Source organism: Colias philodice, chromosome 15 (assembly GCF_061535455.1).
Source record: "Colias philodice isolate Cphi_HAF_F1 chromosome 15, ilColPhil1 Martin Lab GWU primary, whole genome shotgun sequence".
Taxonomy (NCBI): domain Eukaryota; kingdom Metazoa; phylum Arthropoda; class Insecta; order Lepidoptera; family Pieridae; genus Colias; species Colias philodice.
In genome coordinates, this window is record NC_143100.1 from 8,411,367 (window position 1) to 8,430,397 (window position 19,031).

The following is a 19,031-nucleotide window of genomic DNA, read 5'->3' on the forward strand; positions in this document are numbered from 1 at the left end:
TGCTTTGAAGGCTCGTAAGCTTATTATAGCTAGTCTAAACTAATCAAATTATGTCCCCTCTTTGTGGCTAGAATTGTCGCCCCTAATATAAACTTGACACGAAAAACTGGACATAATTCCCGTCATAAATTGACCTATAAATTCATAGGGGATAAATTAAAGTAGCCATGAGTCCATGACATCACAAAAGTCTTTACAGACAATTTAAATGTAAATAAAGGACAGGAAGCTGCAATCAAAGCGGCCACCGTTCGATGGTCGGATAATTAAGTTGTTCTCGCGTGTTCAAAAGGAATATGAACGAGGAAAATTATTTTAAGTGTCTCTGTAATCTATTGCTCTTGTTACAATTATGGTCATAATAAGCACCCTTCTGTTACAACCCAGAGCTATAAAGTTGTAATTTTAAAGTTGGATGTGTCATACTTCGTGATAAGGCCGTCTAATAAACTATAGGTTCTGTTTTTGTTTTGTATACTTATATTAGCAGTAAGTTTCCCATGTATAGTTTTATTAAAGAGTAATAAATAAATAGTTTTAGGGCGCAGAAAATATTATTAAAAGTATCGTTTGTGCATGTTGCGAAACGATTAAAGATTTCTTTAAACCGCTTTTCAAAAATATGGTATCTTATTGATACGCCATAAGATTGAGCGTCTTTAAGAGATTCAAGTTTAAATAATTGTAGGTACTTGATTAAGAAAACATGAGTTTGAGGATTGAACAATTCAAAAACAGTTTATTAAAATAAAAGTATAATAGTCATATAATTACACGTTAGTACTTTAATTATGTAAATGGGACAATCGTAGGACGTTTACATCGCTGCCCACTTAAAGATAACTTAAACGTTCGCATTATTAAAAACATTACGCAATTGCATTGTTTTATATGTATGATGCATGTCATTTAATACTTCGACATTGGCAGAAATGAAGGTCATTGAAGTGATGATCTTAACACATTATACAAAGGTTTTAATCCTTGGACCTGAGTAGAATTTATTGCTCATTGTGAAGTCATAACCCAGGTAGTAATTAAAAATAAACCTAATTATGAAATCTGGTCACATATAAACACTAATAAGTCTTACAATGTCGCAACGGCTACTTAGAATGTTTGCGACGAATTTAACGTGTGTTGAAGTCTGCTAAGAACTACTAATTAAGTATAAAAACTGTGGTAAGAAGTAGGTGATATTTGGTTACATGTGTATCTGGATATTTTTTACATGCTAGTAAAAATAGAAATCAAGAAAATATTGATAATCCATTTATAAACAGGAAAAAATATAGGTTGTCTTCGTTGCATATTAGCTTTGAAAAGGTAAAACAGGCCACCGGGACACCGCGATTGCATTAACATTAACTATTCAACATTTAATATTTATTTCATTAAACTTAAGTTAGTAAATTACTCGTTCAATATTGGTATTCGTATTCTGTGGTCCTAATTTAGGTATTGAAGATAGTGTGCCAATTTTAAGTGAGTACAATAACACTATTATGTTGTGTTTGTATTGAAGTTCAGCGACCTTTCACAGTTACTATTCAATCAGGACCGGGCATGCGCATCGCCTTTCATCCTTTGAGACCTGCTTTTTTTCTCGACCAGCGTCCTATATGACACACGTGCGTATGCATTATATTATGAATCATTAGGGTTGCATCGCAGACGTGGTATGGCACTTAAGTAATGGAGGTTTTTGTTAGAAGTATTCATAGTAAAGGCCGGGTCACTGGGTCGCTCGCGCAGCCTCCCAAAGTTACCGGGAGAGACGCGCCTCTATCGACCGCGTAACGCCCGGCTTTAGGGTTGTCAACAATACATTTTTAAGAACTATTCATATTTACGATACAACTGATAAAATTGTTTATCAATTTTGAGTTATCATAACATTTCCAATGCAACTAGAAGAGTCTATTATATATTTTTTTTAAATTATGAAAACCTTGAAACAAAAAGTACAGTTGATTAAATCTTTTCTAGACATCATTGCATTAAGCACTACGTCCCTTTATTATATTGTCCCCCAGTTGCCACCGTGTAATACGACCCTCCGATATTAAGAGTGCAATATCGCAAAAGGGTGCGTCCGTGTTTGCCGCCCCTACGGGAGCTCTATGCGCGCAGCATCCATTACTGCGCAACTCTCGGCACACTCGACCCGCGGGTAGCGAGTCGAAGCCGCACCTTCTTGCTTCCGGAGCCTTTTTATATCGAAGTGCTCCTCGCGAATCCCACCCTTACCTTGTCCTTAATCCTGAACACACTTAAGATGTCCGTAATCTCGTGAAGTGCTCGTTACCGTTCGCGATGGGTAAGGATAAGCATCAGCCTACGGAGGCTGAGGTGAAAGTGGCGACGGTGGAACTGGAATCCGTGGATAATATGGCAACGTTGCCTGTGGGGCAGCACCGCCAGCAAGGCAGCGATATCGCGATCGCCGAAAAGCATAATACCGCTAACAAAGAGATGGAACTGAAGTGCGTTCAACCGAAGCCGTCTAAGAAGTACGTGCTGATTGGGGCTTACGATTAGTTTTTTCATTATTCTTTTTAGTACTAGTAATTAGTAATTTTCACTCTTTGGTAGTATTGTATTAAAAAAATGGTTGGTTAATTTTCAAGTTATGTGATGAAAAATAAAGGGATGATTAAAGTTGAGTATTTCTAGAAGAGTAAACTACTAACTAAAACTATAATAATATAATATAAAAATTTAGTATTCATAATATTTCCTTGATAAAACTATCCTAAATATTTTTTGAAATTCATTTATGTAAAAAACACATTATTTAAAAAAAAAATAGGTCCTGCCTACCTACTCACAGAAGGCGACGTATACTTAAAATGAGACTTTTGTTATTTTTTTTACTCATCGTCATAATATTATAACCCTTCATTTTTAACACATAATAAACTGGTGACAATTCCATAACTATTAAAATAACAGTTTTATATAAATTCCTTTAAATTCTTAAATAATTAAAACAATAGAGCATTCATGAAACTTTGTAGAACGTTTTATAACAGACATGTTCCAAAATTCCTATTCATGAACATGCATTAAAATTAGCCGCAATGTATAAAATATTTATATAATAATAATAAAAACAAACAAAATATATAGTTACCTACTCTACATAAAAGCGCGCGCGTGCAACTAGGTCAACAGTCGGGCGTAAATTTATACAAAAACAGGACAGTTATAAGCACTGAACTTATCTGAAAACTTTCTGAATTTTACTTTCATTGCGAAATTGTGAAACGAAATCTGAAATGTACATACAATATTTCATTTACTACCGGTGTCCTTTGATGCAGTAATGAATTTTATATCAGCCCGGAAGGCGGAAATTTAATTCACTTTCCGAAAAAAAAGGGAAATTTGAATGAATGAAACGATTAAGATTATTTTAATAAACTGACGAAGTTATTTAAAGTTTTTAAAAAGTCCGTGACTGTTTTGTTAAACAATTGTTTTATTCTTTTTTCAGGACCTCACTTTTCATCATTTCAAGTTTCATCTATGCGAAACTTTTGGTCGTTGTGTGCATCGCGTACGTTATCAGCGATGTCATAACACACAACTTGCCCCTCTACTACTATGAGGGTTTCTTCACATATCTCTACGGCATGAGCATCTTGTTCCTGCTGTACGTCTTCTGCTTCCTTCTACAAGGTTTGTTATTTGTTTTATCAGACATCATAAGAAATATCGTAGTACCGGTCATCGATATGAAGTAGAAAATATTTTTATCCATAGAGAGCTCATGCTGCAACGGCAGTCCTCCGAAACCGAAGCCACCACCAAAGGAAAAGAAGCCGAAGAAAGAAAAAGAAAAGAAAACCAAAGATAAAGAAAGTAAAGATGGCAAGGATGGGAAAAAAGACGGCAAGAAAGATGGAAAGTCCAAGGACAAAGACATGGATGGAAAAGACAAATCTGCCAAAGAAACCAAGAAACAGAGCTTCCAGGTAAGAATTTATTAGTAATAACATCATACACAGCACATCATAAGCACATCCACTTATACCCATAGTTATAAATTACGCCCTATCCCATTTCATTTGTTGTTATTAAAGTAAAATTTTAAAGTATTGTGATTTTGTAAATAATCTTTTGTTTTCGCACTTTTGCAATTTTTACTCACACAAAGACATAGAGCTTCGATAGGATGTGGCCGCATGATCCCTGTTTTTGTTTACGCTGCCTATTCTTTTGTTTTTTCCATATGATTTGGGCAGGAGGTGTATCCCCGTAAGATGCGTGATAAAGTTCGACAACAACAATTACAAATGCAAATGGCGCAATTGTATACCACCGAACAGGTGAGGTTTGGTTGAAGAATCCTGCTTGAATTGTCGTGTATCATTTGGTTCGCTTTGGATGTGCTGTGTAGTTCGTCCGCAATCATGCATAGCTTGTGTGTTTTATCTGCTATTTCCCCTTTGCTTCCAAAATCAAAATACGTTTATCAAATACGACAATGTACCCACTATTGTTCCTGTGAAATTAAAACGTTAACATAAATTTTACTATACTAATACAGTTTATAATGAATTAAAGTTACCGTTATCCAGCGATTTGCATTTAAACGTTGCATTTACTTGCCATTTTACAATAGGAAAACATTAACGTGATTTAAACATAAATTTCCTCTTTTGTTAGTCTTTGAATAGAGCGAAACGAATCTTGCATTATTATACAAGCACGCTGCATAACCTACTTTTTCATGACTTCAATATTAATATTTTATGAATAACAATTTCTATATCAGATCGGAAATAGGTTATAACGGTATCTTCCCCGTATTTAAAAGTGATGGAATATTAAATTCAATAATTATATATTTTGTTCTTATTGTCCTTGTATCAAAGCTTTATAGATTTAGATGCTTTATACAATGTATTGCTTTCTGACATAGCAACAAGACGTTGTGGAGTTGGAGGCAGGGCCCGTCGCTCGTCCAGTACGCAGGCGCAAAACATCGCAGAATGATCATAGCCACGGAAGTTTCTTCTTGAGAATTGGAGCTATTGGTAAGAATATAAAATATTTGATTATATATATTTATTTAAAAGTTATAGTAACTACTTAAAAGTTATAAGTCACAATGAACACATAAGTAATTATATAAATTTTATATTTTAACTTGCAGCTTTTGGTTTGGGGACAATGATCTACAACGGTTTGGAGTTTGGAACTTTCTTCGAGTTGCCTTTGGACTCACCATGCTACCTTATCTTGAAAGGAGTAAACCCGGTCTTACAAATGGTTTTCACCTTCATGCAAATGTATTTCATTTTCATGAATTCACGGGTTGGTATAAACTTATATATTTAATCTGTATAAACAATATTTTTAAATAGATAAGTATCTTAATAGATATTTAATTTGATTTTCAGTTGAATATACACCGATTTAAAGTCATCGCTCGTTTTGGCCTTATGCACGTGGTGGCGACAAATATTTGTGTATGGATACGCACACTAGTGTTAGAGTCTCTGAAGGAAATAACCGATTACCACGTCAAGAATCCTTTTGGACTACCTGGAGAAGGCGTACTTGGAAGTAATATATTATTCAAATTTCAAACATTACTCCTTAAAACATTCTGCTCTTTTAAATCCAAACTTACAGTAAAAACTGTTCTGAACTTTGCAGAAGTCATTCGAAAGCATACCTTGAGACATTCGGGCAAAGTGATTGGTGCTGTATCTACGGTGGCTACGACAGTGGCTTCAACAGCAACAACAGTTGCTAAAAATGCTGGTGAACAAATGCTTAACGCGGTCACCTCAACCACTTCTGCACCAACAACGACACCTACCACAAGTGAGCTTAACTACCACCCAATTAACCTAATCAACCACCCACTCATATTAACATGCATGACGATACATTAACATAAATAAAATATGAACTAACAATTTTCAGCAACTCATTCTCCATATAACAATTTTGCTGGTGGGTTCGTTCCCAAATCAAAATTCATCGACACTATTAAGAGCACAATAGGATACGAGAACCAAAACCACGGGGTCAGAGGGTCCTGGCCGAATGATAATCCGTTTACAACTACGTATACACCGATAACTGCTGAGACGAAGCCTACTCCGACCCAAACTGCCATGTTGGAAGTATTCCAATGGCTTTATTCATCAACTGTGAAACCTATTGTTAGTACGGTTTCAAGTATTGTGGCTTCGACTCCAGGACCGGTATATGATAAAGATGAATGGGGCAATAGTGTTGAAACGTATCGAGTCGATGAACCACCACATTCACCAGGTTTGTCGGTCTCCGGTCTAACATTTGGTTCCACGCAGTAGCACTTTTTATTTGCGGTTTCAGCTATTGTTCACGTATATTATTAGCACGTTATTCATTGTAGATATTTTCATTTCGTTTAGCATGTTTATGTTGGCCTCGACTGTAAAATGAAGTGGCATGGATGGTATTATCAAGGACTAAGAAGAAAAGGGTTATGTGAAGATTTTATTGAACTTTAAGCTATCATCGAACTTCTAAACGTGGATAGGCTATTTTCATTGTAATCTATGTTAAGCATTTATATTATGCTCAAAGTAGTTTAATGCGCCATCTTAGAACTTATTATAGACGTACAATGGATACTTTTTGTTTTCAGCCAACAACGCTACGGAGATATTTGAATCTTTCGATAGTCTGAATCCAGCGGCTTTGATAGCCAATATTGATAACACAACGGTATGTGGAAGGAATCCAATAATGGGAACAATTGTTACCGACTCCGCACCTTATCTTTACCCTTTCATCATTGAATATTCGCTTATTGGAGCTGCTGTTATTTACGTCATGTGGAAGCATATTGGCCGCTATCCTAGGTTAGTAAAATAGATTAAATTCATCCTCATTTCATAATATGCATTCACAATAGGATACATTCCAAAAACATTGATACCTACTTGCTTAAATTTATATAAACTCTAAAAACATAAATGTTAAGGTTAATGTGACCTAGTGTGAATAAACTGACATAAATTTTCTTTGTGACTAATGCAACCAAACCTGTATCTTAGTATTTAAGTAACCATTAATGTAGATTAAGACTGACCTGATTAACTTCGTAGATGTAGTAGATCCATTAACAAGTTTCCATATAGTTCGTATTTAAATTTCTATAAAACGAAAAAATAGACATCATAACGGAATAAAATATTCTAATGAAACGATTCTGGAATATCTGCTAATATCTCTATATTCTATCTCTTATGTTTTCATTCTGGCATTAATTACTTCGAGCTTAAACTTCATGAACTTCCTTCAAAATTCCAAAACAACACTTTGTCTACATTAAAAAAAATAAGTTGTACATCATATAAATTCATAGTAGTTAAATCATCCACGCACTAACTCTATTCATTGTTTGAATGTCAGTCGAAATTTAAAATCAAATCTTCATCAAGTATTAAAAATGTCACCCAAATAGCACATGACAATACACGTTTGGTTGCAGCGTCGCCAACGACGAAGATCTGGAAAGACGTCTGGAAGCTGTTCTGTCCCGCAGGGCGGCGGCGTTGGCGGCGGCTCAGAGAGGCAACCGAGTAGATTGCGCTGGAGCATCCAAGGGTCTTTTCTGTGGTCTTCTTCTTCTCGTCGCGTCTCTAATCTGCCTGATTCTGTTCTTCGTACTAATTAGACACCAGGAGTTGAAGCGCTTGTCGATTTACTTAGCAGATGTGTCGCATTGCGCGCTGATGGTGCTCTCGATTTTGGCCATTTTGATTGGATTTATTCGGTAAGTAGTATTTTAGTTTAAGTTTTTGAATTAAGTATACTAAATATTTCATCATTTTAAATTTAATACTTTTTAAACGTGTTACGTGACCATAAATTACCCAAGTCAATAGAAGTCATACATTTTTTAACTTAATTTAATTAATTACTTGCATGTGGTACCCCAACATGTTTTGGATAAAGTGTTTCTTTTATTTATAAAATTTTATTTGTTTATATTTTTACGTTTCTTTAGTTTCTTTAGTTCATTGTTTTTTTTTGTTCTTCCCCTCCTCTCCCATTCTAACCTGATCCTGAATCCTTGTAACACGGCTCCAATTTTAACTTCAATCGCCACACAATCGTTCACATCGTCACTTTTGTGATTAACAAATTCCCGTGTTCAATTTTAACCATGTTTGGTTGCACCTTATTGGAATTAGTGGTAGAGTAATGAAATGGAGCTCAGATCCTCCCTCCTGTACCGAGCCTCTTCGCAGGGTACAATCGTTGAAGTTCCGTTCTGAGGAACAATCGGACTTGAATGACATACTACTGCGTGTCTCCGCGTTTGGACTATTTACCTACGCCGTGTTCAGCATCATCGCTGGAGGGATGGGAGCCTTCACACACGAACCTAACTTGCTTGTGATGATTACCGGATGCTTAAGCGTTCTGCAGGTGAGTTACTTTACTATCGCATTTTGAAAATATTAATATTGCATATAAAAATAAGAGTTTTTAAAACAAGAAATAAACGATTTATGGCATAATTTTGACTATTCATTTCTGTTATATTTTATTGATTCTCTTGGTTTTTACTGTGTTCTTGTGTCTATTGCAATTGCTATACCTGACCTCTTATTAAGTTCACTTCTAAGGCAAAATATTGTGCTTTGTGAATGAATTTCTCCTACTCTCGTAAATTCTTCGTTTCAAGCATTCTTTTTAAAGACATCGCCTAAAATTCGATTATGTTTTTCTAAATTTATTTGAAATCTTTTTCTCGCTTGTAGGTGATCCTGCAGCTGCTGTTCATAGCGGACGTGTCGCGGCGGCGCGTGCACCTGCCCGAGCAGGAGCGCAGCAAGCCCGCGCGCCAGGCGGTCACCTTCCTGCTGATATGCAACGTCACCATGTGGCTCATCTACACGGTGGAGGCGCAGAAGGTGCTGGCCAACCCGGTGAGTGTGTAGCTTGCAGTCGACCCGCAGCCGCTGCTCATAGCGGACGTGTCGATGTGGTGTTTCCAGTTTTTACTTTTTTACCATTTACTACAAACATTAAGAATAGAGATGACATGAACTTCCGTCTGCAAACAAGTTTGAGTCATCATTTAGAAATACCGTCTTTCACATTGCAAATAATATAGTCTATAATCAGAAACTCTATTTGAAAAACATAAAATACATAAAACATGTATTTTCCTTACACCCTACATTTTATAGTAAGTAGTTACTAATTACAGCATCTTTACGTTACAGGTTCAACTCGACTTCTACGGCTTCGTCGCCTGGTCTTTGGTCCAACGTTTCACTCTACCGCTCTGCATTTTCCATCGTTTCCACTCGGCCGTAACTCTAGCCGAAATCTGGAAGACAAGCTACAAAGCTCGTCTTGAATGAATTAACCTAACATCCATTTAATATGGATTTAGTTCAAACACACTTTCATATTGACGATACCAAGCAAAAAGTAAAAGTAGAGTAAAAGTAGTTCAGAATTTCACGATTTTGAACTCACCCTTACAACGATTATGTCCAATTGTTATTGCCAATGTGAAAGTGATCTTATGCCCGTAAAAATAGGGTTTCGTACCGATTTCGTCCTAATCCGGGACAGCAATATTGTAGTTAGATTTAAATTTCAACTTTCAATCTTACTAGTATTTGGATATCGTAGCGCAGGTAGAGTGTCAGCTTTAGAGTATGACTTTAATCGTAATCCCGGATTTCTGAATGTTTTCGAATATCAATTTAGCGTGGAGTAAGACATGTTAGAGAAGGGATAATTCGTCAGGAGCTGTTAAGAATTAATCAATGCAGCGGAAATCTTAATTTGGATTTATCAATGGAAATGATCGGTACAATGTATTGAAGAGACACTACGATAATAAAAGCATAATCATGAATGGGACAGTCATATTTCTGTCATGAATGAATGAATAAAATGACTAACAAACTTGACATGTATGAATAATTTTTACGGTGTTCCATTTGCCGCCTACTTAAAAGGGTTCAATAAATTCGTCAAGGAATAGACTTTCAATAAAAACTTTATTGTGGCTTAGAATAGTTATACCTTTTTGTATCCACGCATTTTTTCATTTCTCATATTTACCTACAGTGTGTTTCACTTTCTTTTACATTCCACTATCTTTACTGTTGCAATATTTACTTTTCAAGACTGATGAGAATTGTTAACACGACAAAATATACGTACGTTGCTCATTCTTGTACAATTAAAATATTAAAATTAGCGCGATTTATTATTAAAATACAAAATTTTGTACAACCTGTTGTGAAAAGTTCCCTCCTTCGTTTGAGTGCCATGGGTAAAAATTATATCAAATTTGACAATATTTTGTTTTGAGAAATGTTAGAGAGGTTATACACTTGTCTTTACCGACACAGATGGCCAAAATTTCATGTCGTTAAAATTAAATTACGTAAAACTAAAAGGCTCATTTAAGAAATCATTGACTACAACTAATTGTACATCTAAATGTTATGACGTGGAGTTACGATAATTCTATGTCTAAGGAATAATTATTATGAATTCATGCGGTTAAATAAAATAAACAGGTTTTTGCTGCTAATTGCAAAAGGAAAGAAAAGAATTAAGGATAATATTAAGAATGCAAACTTGATAAAATAATGAAACAAGTGGAATCGAATTACACTATTCTATTTACTAGAATTATGGTATTTCATCCAATAAGAAAAACAAAGGCCGTCAATGCTAACAATAAAAATGATTCTCGAGACGTTCTCCATTTTAAAACACTGTAGTAAATATATAAGGATAAAAATATAGTAATTATTGATATATTAATGTTTCAAAAATTTATTAGCCAACATAATATTTGGGATAAGCTCGTAGAGTTATAAATGTTACGTACGAAAATATAGTTATATGGATTAGATGATGTATCGAAATAATTGTCTTAATCTAAGTAAGTACTTAAATATAGAAACACCAAAACATGACGCGGATTGCAGTATGAAGGTATTACAAAATCTGCTTTACCAAGTTGAAAGTTAATTAAAAATATTTTGATTGCAAGGGGCCATAAAAAGAACAATTTTTTTAATACAACGCTCATCTTTTATAAGCACTATATTTAGCGTGTTGAGATTTGATATATACCTAAATAAAGAAAATGAAGTGTTTATTGTATTTGCTGAAAGAGTTCTCCTTATTGCGTTCAATCTCCGCTAATGTGTTTAACTAAATTTGTGATGTTTGAGAATGTTATGTAAAATTGCGTTGCATCGGAAATAATTTGACCTAAATAATATTTTCGTAACGATCTATAAGTGCAATCTATTTTTATAAGCTGTCTATATTATTTACACATAGGTGTCATACCTATAGGTACCTATTTAATATTTATTACGATATTATGAACGAAGGCGTTATGTATGCCCGATATCATTAATAATTATAATAGTTATGTTACGGATTCTGTAAAAATAGCTCATAAAACATTATTTATACTATATTTATTGTTTCTAATTTTAGTATTTGATTGCTATAGTTTCGGAGAGTGATGTGTGCTCACTTTGTGAGATGCGAGTGAATGTAGTTATTTTAAGTGATACACAAAAAGAAGAAAATTTTCAATTAGTTAAAATTTTTAGAGCCCGATCGCATTTGTTTCTGTGAAGGCTACTTGATAAAAATCGATTCTAAAATCGATGCGTGTTTGGCTTGGTTTATCACTGCCGATAATTTTAAACACTTATTAGTAAGCCCTTTTATAATTCTATACTATTTCTAACTTATTCAATTTTGTAGATGATATTTACTGTGTACCTAACGTTTGGAAAATGTACCGACATTTGTATCTTTAGGTTTATTTATCGGATATGTGGTTTTCTCGATGTTAAATTAGATACCAAAAAATTTAAATGTTTGGAATCTCTACTTTAAAGTATATAATATAAATGTCTATTTGAATAAATTACCTTTAAATACTTAAGAGATTGTTTGTTTTATTTTTTGCCTAAACGAAAATGTTGTCAATATAAATACTATTCATGCTTACTGAAAACTTCAATATTGATATTGTGTAATTTCTAAAATATGCTCCATTATTTTTTAATAACTACGGAATAGATAATATAGACTATAGATAATAATATTATAAGTAGACTAGCGGCCCGCCCCGGCTTCGCCCGTGGTACATATGAAAAATAGATGTTGGCCGATTCTCAGACTTACCCGATATGCACAGAAAATTTCATGAGAATCGGTCCACCCGTTTTGGAGGAGTATGCAGACTAACATTGTGACACGAGAATTTTATATATACTTAATAGTCCATTGAATAAAAAGTTCTAGAGTGCGTGAGTTAGTAACGTAAGATGTTTCTTCGGAAACATGTCAAGAGTCCCTAGGTAATAAACATACTAAAACCCCGGGACACTAGGAGGAGCCCCGGAGTGGGGGGAGGGGGGAAATGGGTCCATTTTTTCATTTTTCGCTTAAATCTCAAAAACGGTACATGTTAGAAAAAAACTTTCAAGGAAAAGTTGAAAGGCCATAAAATTATCTACAAGTTGTACCTGAATCATTTTTTCATATATCCTACCGTTTCTGAGTTATACGCAGTAAAACATGATTTTGGCTCAAACAATTTCCACATCAATCGATCAAAAAATATTTCTTTCTTCCAAAAAACTCAAATGTGCAACTTGTGACCGGTACTGATAGATTGCTCTTAATTAGGTCTATAATTGGTAAAATAAACACATTCCTCCATGGAAGCCTTTAGGAGGAATCCATTGTCAAAATATTATATTATGGTAGTTTGAGTTACTGAACTTGATCTTTTTATTTTTTTCTTCCAAAAAACTCAAAAGTGCAACTTGTGACCGGTACAGATAGATTGCTCATAATTGGGTCTATCATTGATAAAAATACCAGATTCCACCACGGAGGCGTTTACGGGGAATTGAATTTTATTAGCGTAGTTACGATACTTGAACTTTTTATTTTTTTTCTCCAAAAAAACTCAAAAGTGCAACTTGTGACCGATACTGATAGATTGCTCTTAATTAGGTCTATAATTGGTAAAATAAACACATTCCTCCATGGAAGCCTTTAGGAGGAATCGATTGTCAAAATACTATATTAGGGTAGTTTGAGTTACTGAACTTGATCTTTTTATTTTTTTCTTCCAAAAAACTCAAAAGTGCAACTTGTGACCGGTACTGTTAGATTGCTCTTAATTAAGTCTATAATTGGTAAAATAAACACATTCCTCCATGGAAGCCTTTAGGAGGAATCGATTGTCAAAATACTATATTAGGGTAGTTTGAGTTACTGAACTTGATCTTTTTATTTTTTTCTTCCAAAAAACTCAAAAGTGCAACTTGTGACCGGTATAGATAGATTGCTCATAATAAGGTCTATCATTGATAAAAATACTAGATTCCACCACGGAGGCGTTTACGGGGAATTGAATTTTATTAGGGTAGATACGATACTTGAACTTTTTATTTTTTTTCTCCAAAAAAACTCAAAAGTGCAACTTGTAACCGATACTGATAGATTGCTCTTAATTAGGTCTATAATTGGTAAAATAAACACATTCCTCCATGGAAGCCTTTAGGAGGAATCGATTGTCAAAATACTATATTAGGGTAGTTTGAGTTACTGAACTTGATCTTTTTATTTTTTTCTTCCAAAAAACTCAAAAGTGCAACTTGTGACCGGTACTGTTAGATTGCTCTTAATTAAGTCTATAATTGGTAAAATAAACACATTCCTCCATGGAAGCCTTTAGGAGGAATCGATTGTCAAAATACTATATTAGGGTAGTTTGAGTTACTGAACTTGAACTTTTTATTTTTTTTCTTCCAAAAAAACTCAAAAGTGCAACTTGTGACCGGTACCGATAGATTGCTCATAATTAGGTCTATCATTGATAAAAAAACCAGATTCCACCATGGAGGCGTTTAGGAGGTATTGAATTTTATTAGGGTAGTTACGATACATGAACTTTTTAACTAACTACCCTAATAAAATTCAATTCCCCGTAAACGCCTCCATGGTGGAATCTGGTATTTTTATCAATGATAGACCTAATTATGAGCAATCTATCTGTACCGGTCACAAGTTGCACTTTTGAGCTTTTTGGAAGAAAAAAAATAAAAAGTTCATGTATCGTAACTACCCTGATAAAATTCGATTCCCCGTAAACGCCTCCGTGGTGGAATCTGGTATTTTTAGCAATGATAGACCTAATTATGAGCAATCTATCTGTACTGGTCACAAGTTGCACTTTTGAGTTTTTTGGAAGAAAAAAATAAAAAGATCAAGTTCAGTAACTCAAACTGCCCTAATATAATATTTTTACAATCGATTCCTCCTAAAGGCTTCCATGGAGGAATGTGTTTATTTTACCAATTATAGACCTAATTAAGAGCAATCTATCAGTACTGGTCACAAGTTGCACATTTGAGTTTTTTGGAAGAAAGAAATATTTTTTGATCGATTGATGTGGAAATTGTTTGAGCCAAAATCATGTTTTACTGCGTATAACTCAGAAACGGTAAGATATAGGAAAAAATGATTCAGGTACAACTTGTAGATAATTTTATGGCCTTTCAACTTTTCCTTGAAAGTTTTTCTCTAACATGTACCGTTTTTGAGATTTAAGTGAAAAATGAAAAAATGGACCCATTTCCCCCCTCCCCCCACTCCGGGGCTCCTCCTAGTGGCCCGGGGTTTTAGTATGTTTATTACCTAGGGACTCTTGACATGTTTCCGAAGAAACATCTTACGTTACTAACTCACGCACTCTAGACCCCCCTTGGAGGGACTCATTCAATGGACTATAAGTAGATAGATATACTTAAATATAACATTGTTAACGTTATTGTTGTAGGTATTTAGCTGTAGGTAATAGTGAACCTTGTAGAACAAAAAAGGTTGTGGTTATAAGAATTTGACCTCTATCCTTTTTATTAGGTACTAGCAATGCCCTGCGGTTTCACCCGCATAGATAGCCATATCGTGACAGTGAAAAGTCTAGGTCGGACTATAGGTCACATGAAAATCACCTTCACCCCGTCCCGCACTACGCCTGCTCATTGTATTAAACAATATAATATTTTCTGTAGATTGACACTTTTAAAAATTCATTATAATATCTTTTGAATGGAATATCCAATTTTTGAAGTGAAAACTTCTTTAGCGGCGTTGAGCACTTTTTCTGTAATGGGTATAAAATCTTAAACTCGCTTCAGGACACGTGACCTGATCGAAAAAGCGTAAAGACGGATGGATATCAAACATACTCAACGTTAAGGTGATGAATTAATTTTTTCTAACATTTACGGCCCTTTTCAAACCTTCGTAATTTTTATATTATTAAAGTTGTCGTGATGAAAATTCTTGACAAGAAAGTTCAATAGTAACACAATACGTCTACCGTTTTAGAAACATGATTCCATGATATTTTCTCGATAGAAAAAAAATACAAAGTTATCATTGTTATTTTTTTTTAATCTCTGGCATCTTCAAAATAACAAACGTAAAGTTACGACTTTTTGGATATTAACTATAAAATATACAACCTATACGTCTACCGTGTTAGAATTTTGAAATATGCGATGGTTTTGAAATAAACAAGAAATACTTGAAATTAGCGCGCGACCAGCCAATATAGCGAGAGCCGCCCTGTACCTTCCTACCCCGATCGCTGCACGAGTCATTCCCGCTACGGCCGTCACACGGGGAACTTGTGTCGCTCGCGCAATCGTAAAAAAGGGTGACAACACGATAAGACAAATGGGGACAATAAAGAAAATAAGAAGAAGAAACATAAAGGTTGGAGGAAAAAGAATGCTTACAATTGGAACAAATTAATGAAGTAAGTTGGTTTTATTTTAAATTTGATGATAATTGTATTATAGACGATGTTTGATATGTACCCCTGTTTTAAGTACATAACGAATGTGTAAGATTTTTTCATTTATAGCATAAATAATCTGTTCAGAAATCCGGAATCCAGAAGGAAAATAAACCCACTGATTGTTCACAATGTGAATCCACTCCTTCGTAAGTACCTTTATTCAGTCAAAAATGTATGTTATCAAAGCTCTACTGGTTTTATCGCATGATTCCATTTTTAGCAAAAAGCAACAAAGTGCAAAGAAATAAAAAATCATGGTGAACTTAGTGGAAGTATGGCGGACATAATATGGAACAGGAGCTCATTGGAGTAGTATTATATTTAAAAAAAATACGAAATAATTTCAAGAATTACATTTCTTAGAAGGTGGTAGATAAGTATGTTGTATAAAGAATTTGATGTTGATATTTATTTCATTTATACTTACTACACCTGTGCGGGAAATTGCTTAGTAATAAAACAGGTTTATATTCATATTTACATAGTAATGTGAGTTTTCATTTCGAAAAATTTTGTGTAAGTATATTAAATTGAGTTCCTGGGTGATCTGGAAACACAATTGGGCCCGGAAGATGGCGCTGCAGTCACTCCTCCTAATGACATGAACCGATTTGGATGAATATTTGTGTGCACATTTCATTTTTGTGGGATGATTGGTTGATTCGCTTTCACATTAGCTAATATTATGTATTTTTGTTGTTAGAAAGTAAATTTAATTTAATGTTTATAATACATTATTATTGGTATAAATAAGCCAGTGTTCGTCTCACATTGCTGTACCTGCCTACCTACCCTACCAGGGCCTAACTTTGTTCTGGCTATTTTATTTTGATTATTTGTAATGAATAATTACAATTATAATAGAGTGCAAAAAATAAATACATGCGTCAATATATTTTGTGTTTTTTTTAAACAATTTTTTTATTTAAAAAAATATCATTCCGACCGCGGCTTTGCCCGCGTGGAATTAGATTATATCGTGAATCCTGTCTTATCCCACAGAAGTGTTCAGTTCGGATAAAAAGTATCCTATGTGTAAATCCAGGCAATTAGCTATATTTTATCAAAATTGGTAATGTAGTCTTGACGTGATTAAGTAACAACTAACAAAAAAATATACAAATTAACATCCAAAGTTTCGCATCAGTTTTACTGTATTAGTGATATCTTCCACTCTTGACTTTGACTGAGAAGAACTGAGTGCAACCCGTCTTTTTTAGGGTTCCGTAGCCAAAATGGCAAAAACGGAACCCTTATAGTTTCGTCATGTCCGTCTGTCCGTCTGTCCGTCTGTCCGTCTGTCACAGCCGATTTACTCGGAAACTATAAGTACTACAGTGATGAAATTTGATGGGAATATGTGTTGTATGAACCGCTACAAAAATATGACACTAAATAGTAAAAAAAAGAATTGGGGGTGGGGCCCCCCATACATGTAACTGAGGGATGAAATTTTTTTTTTCGATGTACATACCCGTGTGGGGTATCAATGGAAAGGTCTTTTAAAATGATATAAAGTTTTCTAAAAAACATTTTTCTTAAAGTGAACGGTTTTTGAGATATCAGCTCTCAAAGTCGTAAAAAGTATGTCCCCCCCCCTCTATTTTTATAACTACGGGGTATAAAATTCTAAAAAAAATAGAGGTGATGCATGCTAATTAACTCTTTCAACGATTTTTGGTTTGATCAAAGTATCTCTTATAGTTTTTGAGATAGGTTGATTTAACTGTAATTTATTATATTTGCTGCTACGGAACCCTTTGTGCGCGAGCCCGACTCGCACTTGGCCGGTTTTATTTTAATTTAAAAAGTATTTTGCTGGTATTGAAACAGTCTATAATAAAACATCATTTAATGGGATAAGGATTAATATATGTGTATGGAATATGGTTTGATTACTGTCGGCACTTCTATTTACTTTGTTAGGTATAACAAGGGTATAATATTCTGAAAACTATTTTTGAGCTATGAGCAAACCAACTAAACAAAGAATCATACGTTCTCTGAGAAAATCGTCATGTTCATGTTTGATAGCTATTAGCTATACTAATTAGTACAAAAAATTAAATGTACCAGGACGCGCGCCTGGCACAGGACTTAAGAGTGACTTATGGAAGTTGGGTAAACAATACATTATTACATCAGGCGACGGTTTTGTTTATTGTCGGTTTCATCTTTCATACCCAATTCTGACCTTCCTTCAGAAGGTGCAATTGATCATAATATAAAAGCCGAAGTTCCTAGAAGGCAATATATTATGTCACGCGATAATATTATATTGTTGTACAACATGATGTGGACCAACATGTAGACCTTGTTGAAAATAAGCGCGGATTATTTGTTTAACAACATTTTCTGTCTACGCTCTACTGCTATGTGACTGCTGTATTTGTATTTATATCAGTTCTTGACATTGTAAGTCACTAGAGAAGCTAATGTGTTTCACACAGGTTTTTCAGTGGTAGCGGTGTGGTGGTTGTTGTACAACGTTGTTGTACATGTCCAGCTTATCAATGCGATCCAAACGTTGATCACGGTATATAATCGTATAGGAGCTACCAACGTTGACAAGTGAGCATTTTAGTATAGTTGGTTCTTTGATATACTGTTCCTCTTGCTATTTCGGTTAGAGTCCGGGCTGTCTGGCTGGTCGCAGTGGTTGCGTTTTTTAGTGCGCATCTCATCTGCACAGGATAATTTCCATAATTTAAAGTCATTTTTTAACGCGTAATTTTTAATATTTTACCTTTAGATAGATCCATTAGACATAATTTTTTTATTGCAAGACGTTTTTTTCGTTGTTAAATAGGTGCCAGACGCAATTTTTTATTTCGTTTTTATAAAAAATTCAAATTATTTTAGAATGTCTGTAAATTTCATATTATGTTCTTCAAACATAATATAATCTAAAATTAATTAGCCAGACGCTAATTCGATTGTTAAGTATTAAATAATGTGTATAAATAAAAAAAAGTAATGAAGCATGCAGCTCATCAGCTAGTGTATTTTAACTATGCGACAGGAAATAATTGCAAGAATACAATATTATTTACACTTGTTCTTATAAATAAAAGCTAAAATGAAAAAAAAATAAACATAAAAGTGAAAAATAAATTAA

The 19,031-nt window shown here is 34.3% G+C and overlaps 1 protein-coding gene and 1 long non-coding RNA gene across 11 annotated transcripts in view; both read left to right on the plus strand.

Annotated features, from left to right (window-relative positions):
- Window positions 1-11,971, plus strand: part of OtopLa (proton channel otopetrin-like a) — a 44,034-nt gene extending 32,063 nt beyond the window's left edge. For 4 of the 10 annotated variants that reach the window (XM_089703715.1, XM_089703719.1, XM_089703717.1 and 1 more), the window contains exons 4-16: window positions 3,500-3,684; window positions 3,769-3,980; window positions 4,251-4,334; window positions 4,931-5,045; window positions 5,165-5,325; window positions 5,412-5,577; window positions 5,671-5,841; window positions 5,944-6,297; window positions 6,656-6,872; window positions 7,505-7,789; window positions 8,211-8,448; window positions 8,784-8,951; window positions 9,252-11,971. In XM_089703715.1, the coding sequence (XP_089559841.1) occupies window positions 3,500-3,684; window positions 3,769-3,980; window positions 4,251-4,334; window positions 4,931-5,045; window positions 5,165-5,325; window positions 5,412-5,577; window positions 5,671-5,841; window positions 5,944-6,297; window positions 6,656-6,872; window positions 7,505-7,789; window positions 8,211-8,448; window positions 8,784-8,951; window positions 9,252-9,392 (2,497 nt within the window). In that variant the 3' untranslated portion in view covers window positions 9,393-11,971. Of the gene's footprint in view, window positions 1-2,092; window positions 2,514-3,499; window positions 3,685-3,768; window positions 3,981-4,250; window positions 4,335-4,930; window positions 5,046-5,164; window positions 5,326-5,411; window positions 5,578-5,670; window positions 5,842-5,943; window positions 6,298-6,655; window positions 6,873-7,504; window positions 7,790-8,210; window positions 8,449-8,783; window positions 8,952-9,251 lie in introns of those variants that run through there. The other 6 variants (XM_089703724.1, XM_089703723.1, XM_089703721.1 and 3 more) reach the window with 6 other exon arrangements.
- A 3,628-nt stretch (window positions 11,972-15,599) lies between these two features.
- On the plus strand, window positions 15,600-16,806 carry LOC149482405 (uncharacterized). Its single transcript, XR_016316736.1, has 3 exons — window positions 15,600-15,871; window positions 15,998-16,059; window positions 16,134-16,806. It is a non-coding gene; the product is annotated as an uncharacterized LOC149482405 (long non-coding RNA).
- Window positions 16,807-19,031: the final 2,225 nt, after the last annotated feature.